The sequence below is a fragment of the Dipteris shenzhenensis genome, chromosome 12 (assembly GCF_047967505.1).
Source record: "Dipteris shenzhenensis isolate YYH24624 ecotype China chromosome 12, Dip_SZ_1.0, whole genome shotgun sequence".
Taxonomy (NCBI): Eukaryota; Viridiplantae; Streptophyta; class Polypodiopsida; order Gleicheniales; family Dipteridaceae; genus Dipteris; species Dipteris shenzhenensis.
The window spans coordinates 8,861,953-8,882,579 of NC_141607.1; the positions used below are offsets into that span (position 1 = coordinate 8,861,953).

General features: G+C 43.6%; 1 protein-coding gene across 4 annotated transcripts in view; it reads right to left on the reverse strand.

Annotated features, from left to right (window-relative positions):
- Positions 1–4,772: 4,772 nt before the first annotated feature.
- The window catches only part of LOC147895773 (putative protein phosphatase 2C 45), a 91,891-nt gene continuing 76,036 nt past the window's right edge, over positions 4,773–20,627 (reverse strand). The window contains exons 10-13 of one of the 4 annotated variants that reach the window (XM_087382915.1): positions 14,354–14,433; positions 5,810–5,895; positions 5,624–5,705; positions 4,773–5,219 (exon numbers count right to left, since the gene is read on the reverse strand). In XM_087382915.1, the coding sequence (XP_087239041.1) occupies positions 5,207–5,219; positions 5,624–5,705; positions 5,810–5,895; positions 14,354–14,433 (261 nt within the window). In that variant the 3' untranslated portion in view covers positions 4,773–5,206. Of the gene's footprint in view, positions 5,272–5,623; positions 5,709–5,809; positions 5,896–14,353; positions 14,434–20,627 lie in introns of all 4 variants that reach the window. The other 3 variants (XM_087382914.1, XM_087382913.1, XM_087382911.1) reach the window with 3 other exon arrangements.

Genomic DNA, 20,627 nt, shown 5'->3' on the forward strand with positions numbered 1-20,627 from the left:
CTGCTGCGAGGATGAAGCCACTCGCTGTGTGGGAGAAGACTCATCCTTGTCCTCGCATGAGGATTGTGGCTCCAAACGAGGTGAGGCCTCACCAGAGGGGGACTCAAAGACAAAGAAGAAACCAATATTGCACTTGGGGGGGGGGGAGGGCGGCACGTAGTGACAAGGGCTACCTTCATGAGAGTGGTCAGAGACGGAGGCACAAAAGCAACTGGAGGGACTGCAAAGAGGAGGGGATGTCCAAAGGATGGAGGCCAGGCTAAAGGGGCGATAGGGGATGAACTGCCTAGCTCTCTTGTGGATTGCTACTATGTAGAAGCCTCAGTGCGCTTGGCCACTAGCTCCAAGGGTTCTCTTGGAAGATCACAAAAAGTCTCATCCTCTTACGTCCAGGGTCAACCCGATGGGGCACTCTCTGACTGTTCCCCTTGAAGCTAGGAAATTGCCTCTCGTGTCTGCTTGCGCCCTCTCTCTAAGTCTCGTGTGTCACCTATGGTTCTTCATGGCCTTCTTATTCGGCTTCTTCCTCTCCATCCTAGTCCACTTCCCTCCACACAAGGCATTCTGGGGCTCCTGCTATACTGCCTACTAGGACGTGGAGCCCTGTTTGCCTGAGGCTTGACTCTACCAAGGGACATGTCTCTATCCTTTGGGGGGATCACATGCCAAGTGCCCCATTTGTTTGCATTGTAGGGACTATTCTAGTAGCCCTCAAACCTGTATCCTCTTTCAAATCTCTCCCCCATCGAGGGTCTCAAGGTAGATCTCCTCTGAAAGGGACTCTGGACTCTCTACAGCTAGCCTGAGTCTAGCAACCCCATCATCTACCATGACTGAGGCTATTATATTTGGTAGAGACTCCACCACCATGCCAAAAGCGATTCCACTAGAAGGAAGGATGGCCATGTACTCTTTTTGGATCCTTGAAAAGTGAAGCATCACCAAAACGTGGGGCACGTGATGGGTCATGTCCATGTTCTCAACAATGAAACCATAATACTAGGGAAAGAGACACAGCAAATGCAGACCAAGGAGAATAGGGCCCTCATCCACAAGTGCCTGGGTGCTTTTTAGAAAGCTCAACTGGAGAATACTCCTCTACCATAGATGGTGACCTCCTAGATGTGATTCCCATTAATGTTAAGCTTGCCTGTAACCAATTCCATGTCTAAATCCTCAAGGGCGTGAGTCCAGCAATTGTATCCACTAGTGCTTTATCCTAGAGTGACTAGACTATAGTTTTAACCTTAACAGTTTGGGCATCGAGGGTGCTACCCTAAGAGCCCCTTTTGCTAGACCAAGGATCACCACCAAGGTACGATCTCTAAAATACAAGCACGAAAGTTGTACTGCCAGAAAAGAAAGAAAAGGGTTGAAAAAAGGAAAGAAGAAGAGAGAATCAAAGCTGGTTGAAAAAAACAAGCAGAGAAACAAGTTGCATGATGAGAGGTATTCATAAGGCATGCCCTTGTAGAGCGAGCTCATGATCTCACTCAACGGGAATGGTGGTGTATATGAGGGAGTGGTCAGACCAGTACACGTAATTACGTGGGTCTGGGTTGTACTTGTGTCACCCTTTGCCCAAATGTGATCCCTGATGGAGCCGTGTATTATTGTGGGTTCCCAGATTAGTTGATGCATGTCGTGTTGCCTCATGAGATCATTGAGTCTAACTGCATTGTTACTGTGTTTGTGGTGGCAAATGTTAAAGTCATCGACGATGTAGACCGACTTGTGTTGTTGTGTATACTAAAGGATTTTTTGGAGTAGCTGGATGAAGCTGTTTGTATTTGCTTTTGGTGGTTTGTAGATGTTCACAATAGTGATATCATTTGTTTGAGATTGCTTGAAAACAGTGAGCAAGTTGGGCTCCATGGCCGATGATCAATTCTTCGTACAACAATTGAAGGTTGTCCTTGTAAAAAGTTGCTATGTCGAGGCCTTTGGGACCAAGGACGTGGGAGAAGTTCGGCAAGGATGCTTGCATCGGACTGTTTGTGCACATCTCTTGCAATCACAGAATGCTTGCAGCGAGGATGCTTTGCGACGATAAAATTTCAACTTCATGTGCCACGAATGATCTTGTGTTCAATGATTGACGGGACATACAACTTTTGTTTGCGCAACTGAAGTCGACTTGTCGCAGCTGCCAACAAGTCTGTTGCAAGCGTGTGAGCTCCTTTACAACTGCAGTGTCTACCTTGATGTGTGTTTTTTGGAGGGATTTAAGGATGTATAAGTTACTTGGGTCATGCACGCGAGAAAGCGCTGTGTATACAAGCCCGTGCGTGTGTATGCCAGTGGGGTCGAATGCTAGTGAGTCCATGGAGAGGCCTTGGGCGCGGTGGATTGTTCTTGCAGCGGTTGGCTGGATTGGAAATTGATATCGACAAACAATGTTGAGATGCTTCTTCCCGATTTGAAATTCCCTTGCTATTTGCAAAATTGGTGTCCATGTTGTTGAGATTCCTTCTTTGAACAGGTGAAAATGTGTTGCCCATGCTTGTTTGCTGGCATTTTGATTTGTTAGCTTAATTCAGACAACGGGCAATGTCCTTGACAGGTTAGCAGGCCTAAAGACTGCGTCAGCACCATTCACGAGGCCATCGAAAATATCTAAGTTTCCAGAACAAATCTCGACAATCATGTCGAGCTTCAGGTGAAGGTGTTTGTGAAGGCCTCTCATTGATTTTTCATCTTGTGGAATGTTGATTGTTTTGCTGCATGTTTTATGTTAATGTCCTTTGCCTCTATGTGGTATGGCGGTGTTGTGTAGTAAGAGAATATTTTGTGGTTATGTATGTCCTTTGTTGCATTTGTGAAGAAAAGGTGGGGGGCCTCAAATGGAGCAATTGGTTGCCTGCAATATAGTTCATTGAGTTGAATGATATCGCTGGCAGTGTGTGAACCAGTGCGAAGGCGATTAAGCTGGCCTAAGAACTCACTATTTTGTTGCCGCATTGGTGTTGTGAGTTCGTAGTATAGCACATTGGTGCTCCACACTGAAGGGGACAATGCCATTGCTGATGGTTTTTCAGAGAAAATCCTAGCGTCCTTTGTGGGGTTTGCTTGGCTCAGGTCACCGCATAAGAGTATGTCAACTCCATCGAACGGCTACGTGTGGTTGTGTTTGATTTTGCACATACGCATGTTTGCCGCAATGAAAGTGTTTTGCTAATAAGATCTCATCGAAGACTTTTAGTTGCACATCCTTGTACTTTTACGACAGTGTTTGCAGTTTCTCTGTGGTTAGTCTTTTGTTTGTAGCAATGGTAGGTGCAATGCAGCATGGATAGTTGTTTCGCCTATGTTGTATGCAGTCTTGCCAGTATATGCTAGTAGCAAGACTTTTGTTAATTCCACTTTGGTGGTTTTGTCACACGAATAATGACGGACAAGAGCTTGAACTATGAGAAGGAGAGTGAATGTTTTTCCTGTTCCTGCATCTTCTGATAGAAACAAGCAAAAAGGTGTTTGCTCTTCCAACCGTTTTTAAGCATGATATCTTTGGCGATTAGTCGTTGCCTAGTGTTTAACCTTCTCAGCTCATTGTGGAATTCTTTGTTTGGCATGCAAGTGAAAGTGAAATCCAGCATCTTGTTGTTTGTTGAGTCCCTGTAGCTCTACGTGCAAGTCGAACTCAATGTCATGCTGTTGGTTTTCGTTGGTTGTGGTTGTGGACGATGGCCTTGCTGATGTTCGACATTGGCGCTCAAGAGGTAAGGTGGCCTTGTTGAATTTGTTTTTGTTGATGCTCATTATTTGTTGTGCTTGGCAAAAGAGATCATGCCCCGTGGAGAATCTTTCGTTTATGCAAGGCTCGTCACACTGCCAAATGGCATGTAAAGCAAACAAATGGCATTGTTCTCAAGGTCCTTTGCCTCATTGTAATTGTTGAAGCGCACAATCTTCATTTTTTCCCTTTTTTTGGGGGCATGGCCTATTGTAGTTAAGGCGCTTGCCAATTCTGTGAGGCACAAACCAAGCAATTGTGGTGGGGCCTTTGGTATGCCATTCTTTATGAAATAGATAATAACGATTAAGACAAAAATTTGCAAAGCAATAACCTTTATCCATCATTGTAGATCAAGAAACACACCAACTTTAACGACCTCGTGAAAGGTTATTGAAAGAGACAATGTGGCCGGATGATGAAAGTCCACTGGGGAAACTTGGAAGTTTTTGAAACCAAATTGTATTTGGATCTAATCAAAGGCGAGAAGCAAGTTACTTGAGTTGTGCCTCGACAAGACAAAAGTCAGTGAAAGTTAAGATATTGATCCAAATTGCAAATTTTGCACTGTTGCATCAACTCCATTGGAGTGTCAAATGATATCACATCATGCATACTGACATGTATGCGATTCTCTTAGTATATTTAGTCCAAATGAGTTCCACGATCCTCAACTCTCCAAATTACAATCCGAAAACATACTGTAGATGTCTTAGAACATTTATTGAGAAGCTTTATGCCAATTGATATATCTTTCATTCAAGATACGTGGTAATTTGCTTACTGCTCATGTTGCTCATCTTGGTGGAAATTGGATTCTCGAAGAACAAAATGATGTCGAAGCTTTTTCACAGCAGTGAGATTAAAAAATATTAAAATTAAGTTGTTCCTTCACCATCAAAAAAGAGGTCTTCAACAGAACAAAACAAACTACAATGTTGACCGATAGTTTATCACAAAATGCACACAGTTGGTTCAATGTGTGAGGCTAAGTAGCTCTGTTAGGATACAAATAACTTGAAATTCTGCGAATTGGTTTGCTCTGCATTCTGCGATTTGCAACGATTTTTTGTTTCCAATGCTTATGACAGAGTTGAGGCTCATTATCCAACTTTTCCAGACATGCACTTCACAAAATTAACACGTTTTTGGCATAAGAGACCTCCTGAAGATGATGATGGAAAGACCTTAGTTGAAATAGAGAATTAATATACAGAGTTGCAAAAGCATGAGCATTTTGGAGTCATGTAGTGATGTTTACAACAGTATTTGTAGAATTCGCATATGAAATGTCTCTATGAAGAATGGCATGAAAACATGCCAGCTGTGCATTTCTGCCAATGACTACTACTCACATCACCAGTGTGTTGCTTGCATTTGAACACAATTGAAACAGGCCATGTTCCACTTTAAACAAGGCAATCTAAGAGGGTGCTTGTGGAAAGACTATCACAATGGCTGACACATCATCTGTTACACCTCGTTCCTGTGCAAGATTTATCAGCTGTTTGACTATTACTTCTGAAGAAAATTTTACTCTGCACAATCAAAATTCACTGGGTGCCCTCAGGTTTCATCATGTGGACATACAAAATAGAAAAAAGGTTGATCAAGTGTGTGTGGTGCTTATGAAGACAGAGAGTGGAATGAGCAAACAACACAGAGAGAGAGAGAAAGAGAGAGAGAGAGAGTTGTGTTTAGCTTGCCACCAGGAGTGGAAATCTGGCACTTTGTAGACAAAGAGTGGATTGAGCAAACAACAGAGAGAGAGACAGAGAGAGAGAGTTTAGCTTGCCACCAGGAAAGATATAGAATGAATATTGCTACGGATAATTCCTCTCAAATTATCAGATCCAGAAGATAAAAACCTCTGCAGTATAAATTTCATACCTTGCTGATCTACAAATGTCTACAGCTTCCTGATTAGTGACCTTTTCCCAGAGGCCATCAGTTCCTAATATCAACAGGTCATCTTCTGCATTACAAACAGGAAAAAATAAGGAAAACAATGAACAATTAAGTGCGCCAAATATATTTTTACAATTAACTTACAAAGGCCTTTTGCCTGATCGTTACCAGGACCCAAGGTCTCCACCTTAACGTCTGGCTCTGCAGTGAGGCCAAAACCACCACGAGCACCATCAGTCTTACCATCTGACCAACTGTAGAGAAGACACTGTCATTCCGTTACACAACTGACATCAATCATTGGAAAACACCTTGCAATGCAAAAGGCTAGCTAAATGTATGACAAAAGCATGTGCGTTAAAAAACGCCAGAAATCTTCCGGGGGCTTTTTCTTGGATTGATATCCCTAAAAACTAACCATTTCTATTCTTCCAGGCTGTCTTGCTGACCTCTAGCATTCATCCATCATGCATAACCAAATTACAAACGCCAAGCAGTAATATCTCAGAGTTTTGAATCTGACAATGACAATTTACTTTTGAGGCATTTCATCTACGACTGCCTGTAATCTTCACAAGCTAAATGACCTCTTCAACAACTATGATGTCACAACAATCCCAGCCTCCATGGAGCTTTTCTCCACGCCATTTCTTCAGATGCCTATTGTTCCCATTTGACTAGGACGTAGGAACGGGCTGCCCCTTCCCCTGAAACAGGCTGACTAATATGACCAGGATCTTGAAATGACCAACAGGCTGTCAGCCAAATGGCCAAGACCAAGATCGGCCAGATCTAGGGCCAGCCAGCACCAGACCTGGCCTGCACTCAGCTCCCTCAAGTGGCCAATATAAGGCCAGGCCTTCCTAGACAGATGTATCCATTCTCCAAAATGACAGCCCAGTGGACTACTCAGCCCTTAATTGGGCCATAAAAACAATCCCATGTAGACTGATATGCACATCCCTTGATGGCATGTACCTCCTTCCTTCAAATCCTAACAAAGACACACACAGCCCATGGTGGGCATGCATTCCCCTGGTCAAGCCCTGGGTAGGGCACTGTACCCCTTCGCCCCCGTGAGCACATTGGAATACTCTCAACTGCCTGATAGTAGACCCACTCATCTTGCTCATCTTTAATCAGCTTCCTAATAAAGTGACATTGAACTTCCATGTGCTCTGTCTGAGCTGACAAGCTGATGTTGACGTTGCTCTTGTGCATCTTGCTGCATGGTCGGACTGGTACCTTCCTAGACTAGGAGTGATTGCGCACAATGAGCATGCAAGTCAAACGCAGGTGCACGCGAAGCATACTACTACGACGTGGATTGCATGCTGAACTGCCACGTGGCAGCAAGGTCCAAGACCTGCCAAATGAAATTCACCTACAGTACTATCCACTTGGGACACCTGGCCTTTAATGAAAGGCGTGCCCACCTACATTATCCACATAGCACACGCATATGCGTGCATGAGGGAAGGGTGACACATCTAGGCCCTTGCCTTCCTCAGCCTGCCGATTCTACCTACCTTCATACGCCTCATCCACAAATTCTTGCCTTATAGCAGTTCCAGATAGTACATGTCCCGCATCAACCTATTGAAATCTGCTTATGCATTCAACATTGGGCCTTCAAAATCTCATCTCGGGCAATCCTAATGCAGGCAGCTTTAAAGGTTGTGAATTTAGAATATGTAATGATTAATCGGCCTTGTTGATAACTGTTGCAACTACGCATGCGTCATCTTGCAATTGTCGATATGGCATTATGTGTTTGTAACCTTGGAAGGGGGTGATAGTCCCTACACATAAGATCTCATGACATATTCTAAGTTCCTTACAAAGTTGATTCTCGAGCACTACCATTGTCTTTTAATCACATATTGATTGCCAGCAACCACTTTTAAGAGAGCAAAAGTTTGGTCTTCAATTTGGATCAAGCCAATACTAACCCAAATCATGTGGTATGGTGGTCTTATGGTTTTCATGGTTGCGACTGTCTCCTATACCAGAATGAAAATTGCCCTAACTCAACAGCCATTCGGGCTTCAAAAGATACATATAGCATTGTCTTCATCATCACAAGTTAGACTCTAAGATTTCAGCTTGAACCAAAATATTGATTACTATTTGCTTCAACATGCAGATGAGATGTCATCTTGACCATCTGTCCTCGAAGATCACTATGTAATGCAAAAAGTGTTTTATTGAACTCAAACTGTATTACATGGTTTCTATATGATGACGTTTACACAAGGGCTCCTATGAAAGAATCATTCTTTCCCTAACAACATATCGAATCGAGTCTAAAGCACATAACATGGAATGAGGGATCCTCCTCGTAGTCTTGAATCCCCACTAGGCACCATAGACTTAGATTGGCCATGTGCTAAGTTCACCACATAGTGACGACTTGCACCACTGGGATGTTCAGCTTCTGCATCAGAGAAGCAGCAATGAAGTTGTATCGGATAACAGATGAACAGGATGATGCATGACGTGACCCCACAATGTAGTTCAGTTTGTTTTGAGACATTTTAAGAGAACCATAGTACAATTTGTACAGGAGGTGCCAGGATGCCATTATATTGTTGAGATGCCTCAGATGTCCCAAGAGAAGAAGATAGTTCCATAAGGTAACGTTAGAACACAATAAGGAATACACTTTTCAAACCACAACAAGCTTTGCAAATAAAGAATTCGAAAACAAAGAACAGAGAAGAGCGAGACGAAGAGTGACTCCAATTTTCTTCGAAAAGTTGTCAGTGGTCAGCTGCCCAAGCATAAATGACAATCAAGCTCTGATACTGTATCCTTCTCTTTTACTTCTTCAAATCTTTCACACCTTGAGTGTTGGTAGAGCTTCTTATGATGACAAACAAAGTGTCCAGTGTCCACCAATAAAGAAGCTAAAATCAATCACAAGGCTTTGGAACAAACTGAAGAGCAACAACAAGAAGGTAAGGATGAATAATGCCTTGATTGCTGTCGTGCACAAGCAGGGAGGTGGCAAAATCAGCTCACTGGCTAGACGTGGTCATGAGCACTCCAAAAATGGTGATGGAGGAGAGGGTCAGACGCTGGTGAGGATACAGATGCAGGTAAAACTCCATGCAAAGTCACTTTAGTTGGCCTTTGATAAAAAAAAGAGGCTCCTAAGTAAGCTAAGTTACCTTATTCAAAATTGAGAGCTCTAATGCCAAGGAGCTCAACCTTGCACAAAATTAGATGCTTTCAAGCCATTTCTTCCCTTTTAAAAGCTTTTGAGAAGTCCAGACGTCTACATGCAGCCCCACAAGGCTGCATGCACTTGCATGCCTACAATCCATCCCTTGCATGTCAATTGCAGAGGCTCCCAAATACAGTTCAAGCTTTGCATGGACATGCATGTTACCATGCATTCCTTGCATATTCCCTGAATGGATATTCATGGACAGGCATGTGATTCTAGAGAATAGATTTCAACCTCACCACCATGCACCTTGCATGTACCCTAAACTACCGAACGAAAAAGACAAAGCTTGAATTGTCAAGCTCTTTGCGTGACAGGGGAAACAAGCCAATTTGCTTTCAATTCAAAGCACACAAGACAGGAAACAAACAAATGAATCAGCAGAAAAATGAGTCACACAGCCTTCTGTCTATTTCGCCAATCATAAGATATCCTGTTACATGATTCTGTCACCAAACCTCTTATGAATTCATCACCAGATTTATTTATCGTACTTACGAGAGGATTTGCCATTCAGCCAGCTCCCCTTGGAAGACCAATACCAAAACAAACTACCAGGAGGAGCAATCGTCAACTGATCCACCCTTCTTAGGACAAACACGTATTCTAGGCATGCAAATAGCTTGATAAAACTCCAATTGCTCTAGATGAGCCGCTCTAATACCAAATGAAACATACCTCAAACAGGATCTCTCCTTGTAAGCCTACCTGCCATCCCAACAGTGGATCCTTGCACGGATCAGCCCTGAGCTAGAAGTCCGGGAACCCCGTGTTAGGAGATAAGTGCACACTAGGTGTACTATTTCCCTAGTCTACATTTGTCTAGTCTCAGTTTAGTCTTTGTGTCTTGAGTGTGTGCCATGTGGCACCTCTACAATTATCCCATAAGCACTCTTGCTCTATGTCTTATACTTTGACCCATATATTCATGGGTCACATCATTGCAATCTATCTAGCTTGTGTCTTGTCTACACTCATCTACAAGGTAACTCTTTGTCTTTCAATCTTGTTCTTATTTTACTTCTAGATTTCTAGTTTCTAGTTCTTGCTTCCATATTCCAACATGGTATCAGAGCCATGTAGATCCCTCTTCTCTCCCCTCAGTCTGCTGTAGCCATAGCCGCACCTCTCCCAGCTATCCTCTGCTTCTACCCCAATCTCGTGAGCTGAAGGAGCCGCCTCTTCTCAGATTTCTGCCCCGCTCAGCTGGTCACCATCATCTCCAAAACGGGCTGCTCCTGTCTGCCCTGCCATTCTCTGCGCCACCACATCAGGCCGCCTCTTTCCACCCCACCATCTCTCTGCCAGATCTGGCGCCATTTCTGCCAGCCGCTGCTGTTCTTGCTCAGTTCTGCCCGCCATTGCTGCGCTCACCTCTTTCAACAGGCCGCACCTCTCCAGCTGCTGTTCGTGCTGCTTCTACTCCAGCTTGCTGCAAAAAAAAAAAAAAATCTGCGCCATCTTCTCCCTTGATGCTCATGCTCAAGCTCAAGGTCTTGCTGCTGCGAACCATGGAGATCGCCTGAGAGCTGCCGCCCCTGTTCATGCTGAAGAGCTGCCCACGTCTTCCCTACGGCATTGCTTTGGAGCTCGCGCTGCCTGCACCTCCTGGACCGTGCCCCTTTCTGCGCCTCTGCCTCTGCCTAGGATTTATTGCGCATCATCTAGAGGCAGCTGCAGATCGACTTTCCTCCTGTTAACGAGCTATTTGCTGCATTCAGTTCTGCCATCACTTCCTCTTGAAGAGTCTACAAGGTACACATGCTATGGCCTTGACAAGTGGTGAGAGAGCCGGCTTCTTGGATCTCTTCTTTCATTCATTTCTGCAAATCTTGTAAGGGAATAGACACTGCCCTTGCATCTTAGCAAGAGGTAAGACCTTCCCACATGGCCTCTTCTACTCATTCTCTTATATCTATCGACAAATTCAATGGGTCCAACTTTCATACTTGGCAAATCAAAATCAAGTGCCATCTTATGAAAGAAGGTCTTTGGGACGTTGTTCACCGTGCTGCTCCCGAAGATTCCGACATTGAGCAAGTTGTCACTTATGTTCCCACTGCCAAGAACGACAAAGCCTATGCTATCATCTTGCTCGGTCTTGGAGATGATTACATTCATCACATCTCCGACATACAGTCTGCTTCTCAAGCATGGATCACTTTGGATACCCTTTTTGGACCCCGATCTAAAAACTCTAAGATTGCACTTATAAACTCATTCTTTAATCTACATATGCAGGAGGGAGCTACTATAGCCTCTCATGTCAATTATCTTCGCAGTCTTATGGTTCAGCTTGCATCAGTGAAGTCCCCCATCTCCGAAGATGTTGCTATTGCTGTGCTTCTCAAAAGCTTACCTGATACCTATGCTACTCTTGTCACTACCTTCAAGTATCACAATAATCCTAATCTTGAAGGTATCATCAATGCTCTCCAAGAAGAAGAAAGAACTCAACAACGAAAGGTAATTGACACTGCATTTTTAGCAAAGAAAGGAAATTCTAAGGTAAGAAAGCCTTGCACCCATTCTGGCAAAACTAATCATATGGAGAAGGACTGCTTCAAGGCTCATCCATGCACCATTTGTGGCCGTGATAATCACCGGGAGAAGGACTGCTACTCCAAACCCTCTACATCAGCCCCTACATCTACCTCAGCCCATGTTGCTGCAGCATCTCCATCAACAGATCTTGCTGTTCATTCCTCACATGATAAGAAGTGGGCTTTCTGATTACTTCATATTTCTTGTCTACCACTTTGACCACCGATGATGTAGGTCAAGGGGTTCTAGTGTCTTACTCATTCTGCTTTTGGACCTCTCTCTTGTCCCTAACCCAAGAGGAAGAGTTTGCCCTTGAGAAGGGAATGTCTCCAAGGTCTTTTTGTTTGCCTACAGTCAGTCTTCTGTCTATCTAGTCTTGTCTGTCTGTCTACTTGTCTATCAATCTGACTGTGTTTTGTTTTAGATCCATCTTGTCCCTACCCTTGTGGACCCATATGAGGATATCACTTGAGGAGGGGTGTCTCAGGATCTTTGTCTATCATGTCTTCTGTCTTGTCTCTCACTCTATCGGTCTTTATGTCTGTCTTCTAGTCTTGTCTTTCTGTCTTCCTCCTAGTATCCACTTAAGGAGGGTGTTGGAGATAAGTGCACACTAGGTGTACTATTTCCCTAGTCTACATTTGTCTAGTCTCAGTGTAGTCTTTGTGTCTTGAGTGTGTGCCATGTGGCACCTCTACAATTATCCCATAAGCACTCTTGCTCTATGTCTTGTACTTTGGCCCATATATTCATGGGTCACATCATTGCAATCTATCTAGCTTGTGTCTTGTCTACACTCATCTACAAGGTAACTCTTTGTCTTTCAATCTTGTTCTTATTTTACTTCTAGATTTCTAGTTTCTAGTTCTTGCTTCCATATTCCAACACCCCGGCCATGTGATCTGCCCAGGTCCATGTGTCCCATACCATGTAGCCCCACGCACACATGGGTGTCATGAGAGAGTCACCAGCCCCAATGACACCAAGACATTAGGAAGCCTGAATCCCAAGATGCCCTAAACAATACTAAGCTCTCACTCTTATATTCTAGGGTGACTATCCATGATGTACCAAAGGTATCATATGTCCTAACTTTCCCAAGGTTAGGATCTATGCCTGTAGGCCACCTGATCTCTATAACTAGCCACGGTATCTTATGTTCAAGTGCAGACATAACACGAGCTGCGTGGACTGCTCAGACCTTAACTGGGCCACCAAACAGTCCCACAATCGACTGATATGCACAGCCCTAGATGGCATGGTGCTATCTTCCTTCAACCTTGACAAGGATGCACACAGCTCATGGTGGGCATGTGTTCTCCTCGTCAATTCCTGATGTCCTCCTTATATGGGGGCTCACAGACAGGCCATTGACCTTTCTAACAGAATCAAGGACATCGACAATGACATAACTAAATTAACTGTTACTGATGCTTTTGTCAAGGTAATGATCCAAAATATATCATCCAACTCCTATTGCACAAGATTGCTAGCAGGGCAAATCTTACAGTTGGGGTGAGTATTTCTTACTTCAAATAGAGACCTCATATTTTTTGAAGACACACTGGAAGAGAGGAACAACTGACTGCCTCAGCAATTCCTGACTCATATGACTCAAACAAACGACAGTATATTTTAGATCTAATAGTACACCTGACAACTTCTGCGGTCTTTGAAGACATACATTTATAGTTAAAACTATCAAAGTAGGTCCCACATCCCAAAGTCTGTACCATGAATTCACAGGTTAAGTTGTGCATGAAGGTCATGCGTGCTTCTGTCAGCCTCAGAGATCTTCTAGTGGTTGCAGGCAAAGACTGCTACACAAGAATAAAGACATAACTTAGGATTGTAAATTTACCCTATCCTAAAAATGGAATAGATGCCCCATGATGGCTGCATGATATACTGTAGAGGGCAGTGCCAGTTGTCTTTAAAGTTTTAAACGGGGATGTGGACTTGTCTTCCTGGCCCACTGCATTTTCCCACCATCGTATACGCACTAGCCCCAGTTCACAACAGTGGCCCACTCAAAAGTCAAGTTTTTGAAAGCATTTCATAATTATGGTTTTACAAGTATTGCTTGAGGTTTGAATGAAAAACAAGTTTCAATTATTGGATACTTCAGACCTCCCTATTTAAGGAAAAACATAGATGTTCCACATGGATGAAAGTCTTTAGATGCCATCGTGAGGAGCCTTTACCATAACCACCTTGTGTATCCTCTAGATCTGATTTTTGAATGCCCAATATGTTTAGGTGTTCCTAGAAGCTTTTCAAATAGTCCTTTCATAGGGCCAAAGTATCTTTTTCATGAGAAGGGCACATTCTGCTTCTGTATGACAAGGTCCCACAAAACGTCTTTCCACCAAACTTGAAGAGACAGACATCCTTCTAGTTTAAAGTGCTTCAAATCAGATCGACATGTCGCAGTTCCAGCAACTTCAAAGAGTTAGCAATCAACAATGGAAACGTATACTGATCTGTGGGACATCTAATATTATGAAGAGTTTGTCAGCCTAGTGTATCAAATACACACAATTCTGCAGAGAGAGAATTCATATCAGTGTCAGTTATATGAGCCTACCTATTTGTACTCGGCACACACTTTGAAGTGTGGTGATAGGGCAATCTCAAGAGCCGGTCCTTTTTCCCAGTTTCATGTTGCTTTTCTCATGATATTTTTCTTCTGCGCTTTTGTCTCTATGATTAGCACGTTTCTATAGCTACCCCCAAAAGAGTTCTATATTACCCCCAAAAGAGAAAACTCTACCTTCCATTGCTATCCGTGAACTTCAAGTTCTCTGTGAACTTCAAGTTAATGTTATCATCTCCATTTCTGCTGTTTCCTGTTATTACTCTAGTGTGATGCGTAAGTTTGCAATTAGCATCCAATGCCTTCGTCCTTAAGGTAGAAGAAATGTCAGGTTTGGTACTCTTTAAGAAAGGCATCACCAAATGCCCTTGAGAGTGCAAGCAATCCTCCAACCCTCCAAGTTCCGTCAACATTAACTACCTGCACCAAGGAAACATTTAACAACAAAAACAGAAAACCAGAACAACAGATACTGTAAAACTGAAAAGCATTTTCTGAATAAAAGTTTCTGCAAACCTAAGGACTTAAGCCTGAGATAATTTCACCAAACAGATTCTACTAAAAACTGCAAGCCTTTTTCCTGGACTTTCACTGTAGTACAAAATTTTCAGTTCCATCAGTACAATTACTATGAAACTCATATGTTGCATGAATCCCAATCTCATGTTAAATTCATTTGTTGCACTAGTTGTAAAGGTCAAATTTACTAAATGTCATGTTAAATTCATTTGCTGCACTAGTTGTAAAGGTCAAATCTACTAAGGAAAAGGCCAAGGTTGTTGAGCATCCTTTCACATAATTGACCAACAAATTTGAACAACATGCAAAGGAAGCATAAAGGCCCCTTTTCATCCAAAATCCTTAAGTGGTAAGACGATCTTCATCTGTGCAGCTCTAGGTCCACTCTTGGCAATTTTGACTTCACCCTAGGATATCCCTTGAGTAATGCATTTTTGAAGACCTTTCCATTGTCATTTCGGTATCGAAAAGACTAGCAATGGCTAACCTATTTCATGTCCCTTACACCGGAAAGAGTTCATGCACTTTGCGAGGGAACCCCAATTACAAAGCCCAAAGGCCTTTTTCTTGTCCATGGTGAGAAAATGAGCAAGCCGATTTGCCGGCCAGTCACTCCAATTAAATACAGCATTGAACACAGCTCCTGTTAGAGCTGGCTGCCAGCCAGTTGGTCATAAAGCCAACTGTATGGTCACACTAAGAGGGCTTCCTAGAGCGAGTAGAGCAGTAGCCTTTTACGCTTGTTTGTTGGAATGGTCACCTCCCCATCTGTAAGCCCCCATATGAGGAGAGCATGGGGGAGGTAGACCTGGAGATATTAGGGCTGCCACATGGGCAGCACATGAGCTGCCATGTCGGAAGCTGTCAAGGCAAAGGGCATGGACCTGCAAAAGAGGCAGCAGATGAGCAGAGCCACCTGGCGAACTGTCCGGCAGAGGATATGGGCAGGCTCGGGGCCTGCATCAGGCCTGACAGAAGGACGGAAAAGCCTCTGGCCATGGCGGCCTGCTTGGCGCAATAAATGGGCAGGCATAAGGCCTGCAAACAGGCTTGCAATAGGCGCAGGAATGGGCAAAGGAAGCAGCCCAAAAGGGGCTGCCAAAGGCCCTTTTATAGGGCTGGTTGGGCCAGCCAACCAAGTCAGTTTGTGACAGACCAGGTCGGCCAGTCTGGTCGGCCAGATTGAGCCAGGCTGGTCGGTTTTTGTCTGCAGAGTGCTTCCATGCCCTCATTCCACATCACTTGGAGCAGCCCTCGACCAGCAGATAGGAGCAGCACAAGGACCTACCTTGGGCCTACATTCAGGACGTGGAGGTGACCCAGAACAAGCTGCAGACTAAGCTAGAGGTGCTGCCCACCTAGGCTGGCTTCCGGACAGCAAGGTGGAAGGGATCTAGACAGAGAGTCTACATATGCTCGAGGTGGAGCACGTGGGCTGAGAGATCTAGAAGTGCTTGACATCTAGTAGGAGAACCTTTTGGTATTGTATCCTGTCCTACTTTGTGGACGGACCGAAATATATAGTGTTGCTTCTATATTTGTCTCTGAGCATTGTCTATTTACTGGCTTGCACATCTATGCACATAATTTAAGAGGTCTGTGATTCAACACCCCACACGCACACTATGTGAGCTTCTGGGCACTACTATCAGTCTTCCGCTGTGCGTACCCTCTGTTGGGTAATTTCTAACATTGTCTCCTTTGCCATGATTTGGGCAGTATAACTTACCTTAGCTGCAGCTAGCAATGTAGCTAGCTAACTAGCTAGCTACGCCGCTAGCTGCCAGCCAACAGCGCCGCCACAAACAGATTCGCCACTAGCAGCGCCACTATTGCCGCCAACAGCTGTTCTTTCACTTCACATCTCCGAAAGTCCCTCGTTCATCACTTGTTCTCTGCTCCCTGCTCCCTTCTCACCTCGCAACAAGCTCCTAGGTTCTCTAACCCCGAGTTGGGCTAAACCCCCAGCCCAACCCGGGGGTTAGGTTCAGCTAGGGGGTTCTACAAAAATAGCCAATGGCCTACCCTCTCCTCCAAATCCCCCTCAACTCCATCAGCCTTAACTATCCAGACTCCGTACTCTACACTTGCCGCCATGACACCCTCTCCGTATGCACGCAATTACCAACAAGAAGGGTCAAAACGACCCATGATTGGGCAACATGAACAGATTTATTATTTGCAGCAAGCAGTCACAAAGTTAAGGCTTGAGCTAGCAGAAGTAAAAGGCCAACTTCAAGTTCCACAGGGACCTCGCAAGCAGGCAGTAATTGCTAAGGCTGTGAATTCATGTAAGAATTCTCCCCCTACTCCTCAACTAGTCTCTACAGTCAAAAATATGGTTCATACTGAAGTACAATCAATCAAGAAAGAAGTGATTGAGGAGTTCGACACAAAGACAAACAAGACCGATATCCAAGAAGTGATCAAAGAACATGAAGCCAGACGCGATAATGCATTGAAGATTAGAATGGGAGGGCTCCCTAAAGGATGGTTCAAAGATGATGACTTTCAGTGAGACTTAAGCACATGTCAAAGCAGCCATGCCTAATATTGAATGGAAGGTTGATGATGATAATGATCATGATGATGACGGAGCAACCAATATCAGGCACTCCAAAGGACATGATATCCTTGCACTTGAGTCGCGAGATTTACGGATCAAGCTTCTTCGACAATCTTACAAGTTGAAAGGGACCAAGATATGGATAGCTGAGGAGCTTACACGAGCTCAATTGAAGAATAAGGCAACGGAATTAGCTAAATTCAGGGATGCTAGGAAGGATGGAAAATGGGCAGTTTACCGTTAAGGCATAGCACTAATCAAAGAGTTAAATCCAAACCAAAAGACTCTCGGTCTTAAAGTAATGTATGGCTGGTTACTCTTTCAGACTATTATGTAGGTACTCTAAATAATTGGGTTGCTCTTGCAACCCCTGTGAGCTGCCATGTGCCCTCCCTAAAGCAGATGTACTAGATGGTTTTTTGCTGTCCCATAGACCTGTTGGTCTCCCGTGGACATTAATAGACTTTCTTTCTTTCTTTCTGCATTAGAGCACATGGCTATTGTGATATCTCTCACATGGACATCAAAACCTTGCGGCTCTGTGGAGGACTTGAATCTCTCCATCAGCTGAAGCATACACCAATTCAGCTAAAGCTTGCAAGTTCTCATCGCCCGAGGAGGTGGAGTATTGGACCAAACATCCAGTGCTTGAGTGAGGTATCTATATCAGTCCTATACTTTTTCAGGTTGTTTTACTTAGAAGTAGATGTTCTTTCAGGTTGATACAGCCAAGGGAAGGCACAAGCACCTTGCTTTTCTACTTACAGACTGAATTGTTTGCTGCTGGCCTTGAGCCTCTTAGGTTTTTCTACAGTCAACAAGTCAGTGTGTAACAAATCCCCCCTGTAGTGGCATTGTGAAACTGTACACAGAAATGGATGAATCACCAAAGGAAATATAAGTCCAAATATTTTGCGGAAAGCTTCAAACTTTTTGCTCGATATTGCCTTGGTGAACAGGAGCAATGTTGTCTTGTGTAGAGCAAGCATTAGGTAAATGTGATCTCCTTCACATGAAGCTTCTCTCTGACATAATCATAGTGAATCTCAATGTGCTTGGTACGGGCATGATGAATTAGTTTCTGCCATAGCTAGAGCACTTTGATGTCAGTGAGAATGGTAGTGGGTGTCTGCTGACACTCATGAAGACCTCCATATGACCTCCTCAGCCATACACAATTTCCAGTCACAGTGAAAGCTGCCCCGCAAGACAATCCAAGATTCAGTGTAACATGTTGCTGACAAAAGCTACGCTTCACTACTTGCCAATGCTTGGTACTGGGACTGAGCATAAACTTGATCTCCTTAGGATCAACAAATGAAATATCTGGTCTAGTGTTGCATGGATAGGTAAGACAGCCAGGTACATACCCATATAATAGGGCTCTCCTACATCATAAATTCTCAACCTCAGCCCGCATTCCATTGGAGTAGAAATGGGCTTGCAATCCTGAAAACTAAACTTATGCTGGACTCAAAAACACCCTGCATGCCGAAAAGAGATTCATAGCTAACGAATTGGGAACCCAAGGCACAAACTCCATACCAAATGTTGCTGGCGGTAGTAGGAATGCTCCCTCTATAGTAGAAGCACTTTGCCACTTTATTCAATATAGTGATAAAGGGAAAAAACTATATTCAAATAGCTGCCAAGAAAGGATCTGGAGCCAAGGAGGGGAAAAGGATGCTACAAAGAAGTGTTCCAATGGTTGAACAAAATCCAGATATAGAGGACAAATGGAAGAGTACAAGCCAAAAAGGGGCTAGTGAAAATAGAACATGATGGACACAATATGGGATGAACCGAAAGAGAAAACATCATTCTAGAGAAAGGAATTTAACTTCATAGTTGTTTATCGACAACAAAACTACCTCCAAGGAAGTATCTCGATGTGTAAGGTAGGAGTCAATTCTCATGATTTAGAAGTTAAATCGACCAATAACGGAATATCAACTAAGAACACCGCATGTGCAAGCTATGCACAAGGGCATTCATAGAGGATGAAGGTCATGTACTAATTGATTGCAGCAGGTATGAGCACATTAGAATGAACTTTGACATCCAGAACTTGCAGCCTCTTACTCCCTACGATCTTTTAAATAGTCTTCCAAGCAAACTAGGGCCTACATTGCGCACACAACAACCATTGAAATTTTAGCATTAGAGTGTTTCACTGATTTCATAATCTGAGATAAATGGCAGTCTTAAAAGCTACAGCAAGAGATTGTCTAATTTTTCCAAGCTACACAGCTTAGATGCCAAGAACAATGATGTTTGATACGCATCAGATAGTCCTAGATTCCACTCACATGTGCAAGGCTTGCATTAATAGCAAACAACATCATCAAGCATTCACCAAAAGGGGTGTTCCTCCTTTACAGTTGATTCAAATCCGAGCTTGTAGAACCATGAAAGCTAAGTCCATGGCAAGGGCCAAGTACTTCATAGCTTTCATCGATGATCACAAAAGTCTCGTTCATCCTCCAGCTGCAAACTAGCTGGATATGTCTTTTCTCTAGATCTTCCCGAACATAGTGATACTAGACCACAATGTGAACATCTGAGCAATGAGCATACCGCAAAAGGGGTTGCGGATGAAGGGCTTGTCACACTCTATAACCATTGAATGAACTCACCCATGTTTACCAAAACCCTACAAAATCAGACTGATCAGCACATTGCCGTGCAAGCAGCCTTGTAGAGAGTTCGACAGCAGCTTACTACTTATCAAAACAAGAGATATAATCTGAGCTCTGTCAGAACAAAATCTGAAATACTGCTACAAAGATCTTCAGTGGTCCACCAACTGAACATTGAGAGGCAGGCATTGGAGGACAATGCTCATCTCTGTACCTTTTTGAGTTGCTCTAAGGCATGAGCATTGCATTTTTAAAAGTCCAATCCATGGTCACCTTGGTGCAGAAGAACATTGTTGCTGCGATCACAATGGTTCCCATGGCTGTAAAATGGACACCTGCTTGGCATCTCTTAGTTCTCAAAGCTGATAGGGCAGGCCAGATATACTGCAGTATACCTGACCATATATTCAACGAATGAAGTTTTCTAGAGCTGACAATTACTGATACTACCCAGAAGCTCTATCAGACAGTACAATTCAAAGAGATGACTAGTAAAGGGGAGCAATACCAAGTTTGTACTTACAGCATTCAGACTGTTTGAGCAGTACCTATTCACTAAGTCCTTTGCATCATCAATGTCCAAGTTTCCTTATGTTTGGCATACATCATGTGTCTTTTGTGAACACTTTTGCAAAACAGCACCTGGCTCTTGGCACTAGCAACCCTTGCACTACATTGCTAGATACTTCTAACACTACAATAGAGTAAAACTGACAATAATTGCAACCTATAATGTTCAAGTGTAAAGTGATTGCAGGTAAATAGTATATGTGCAGAGTCACTATGAAACATGAAAGCTCCATTCCCATCCATATTGAGCTAAACCCAGCAGCAACATTCTCAGCAAAGTGTGATATTTTGACATACACAACGGTCCAAGTCAGTGTAGA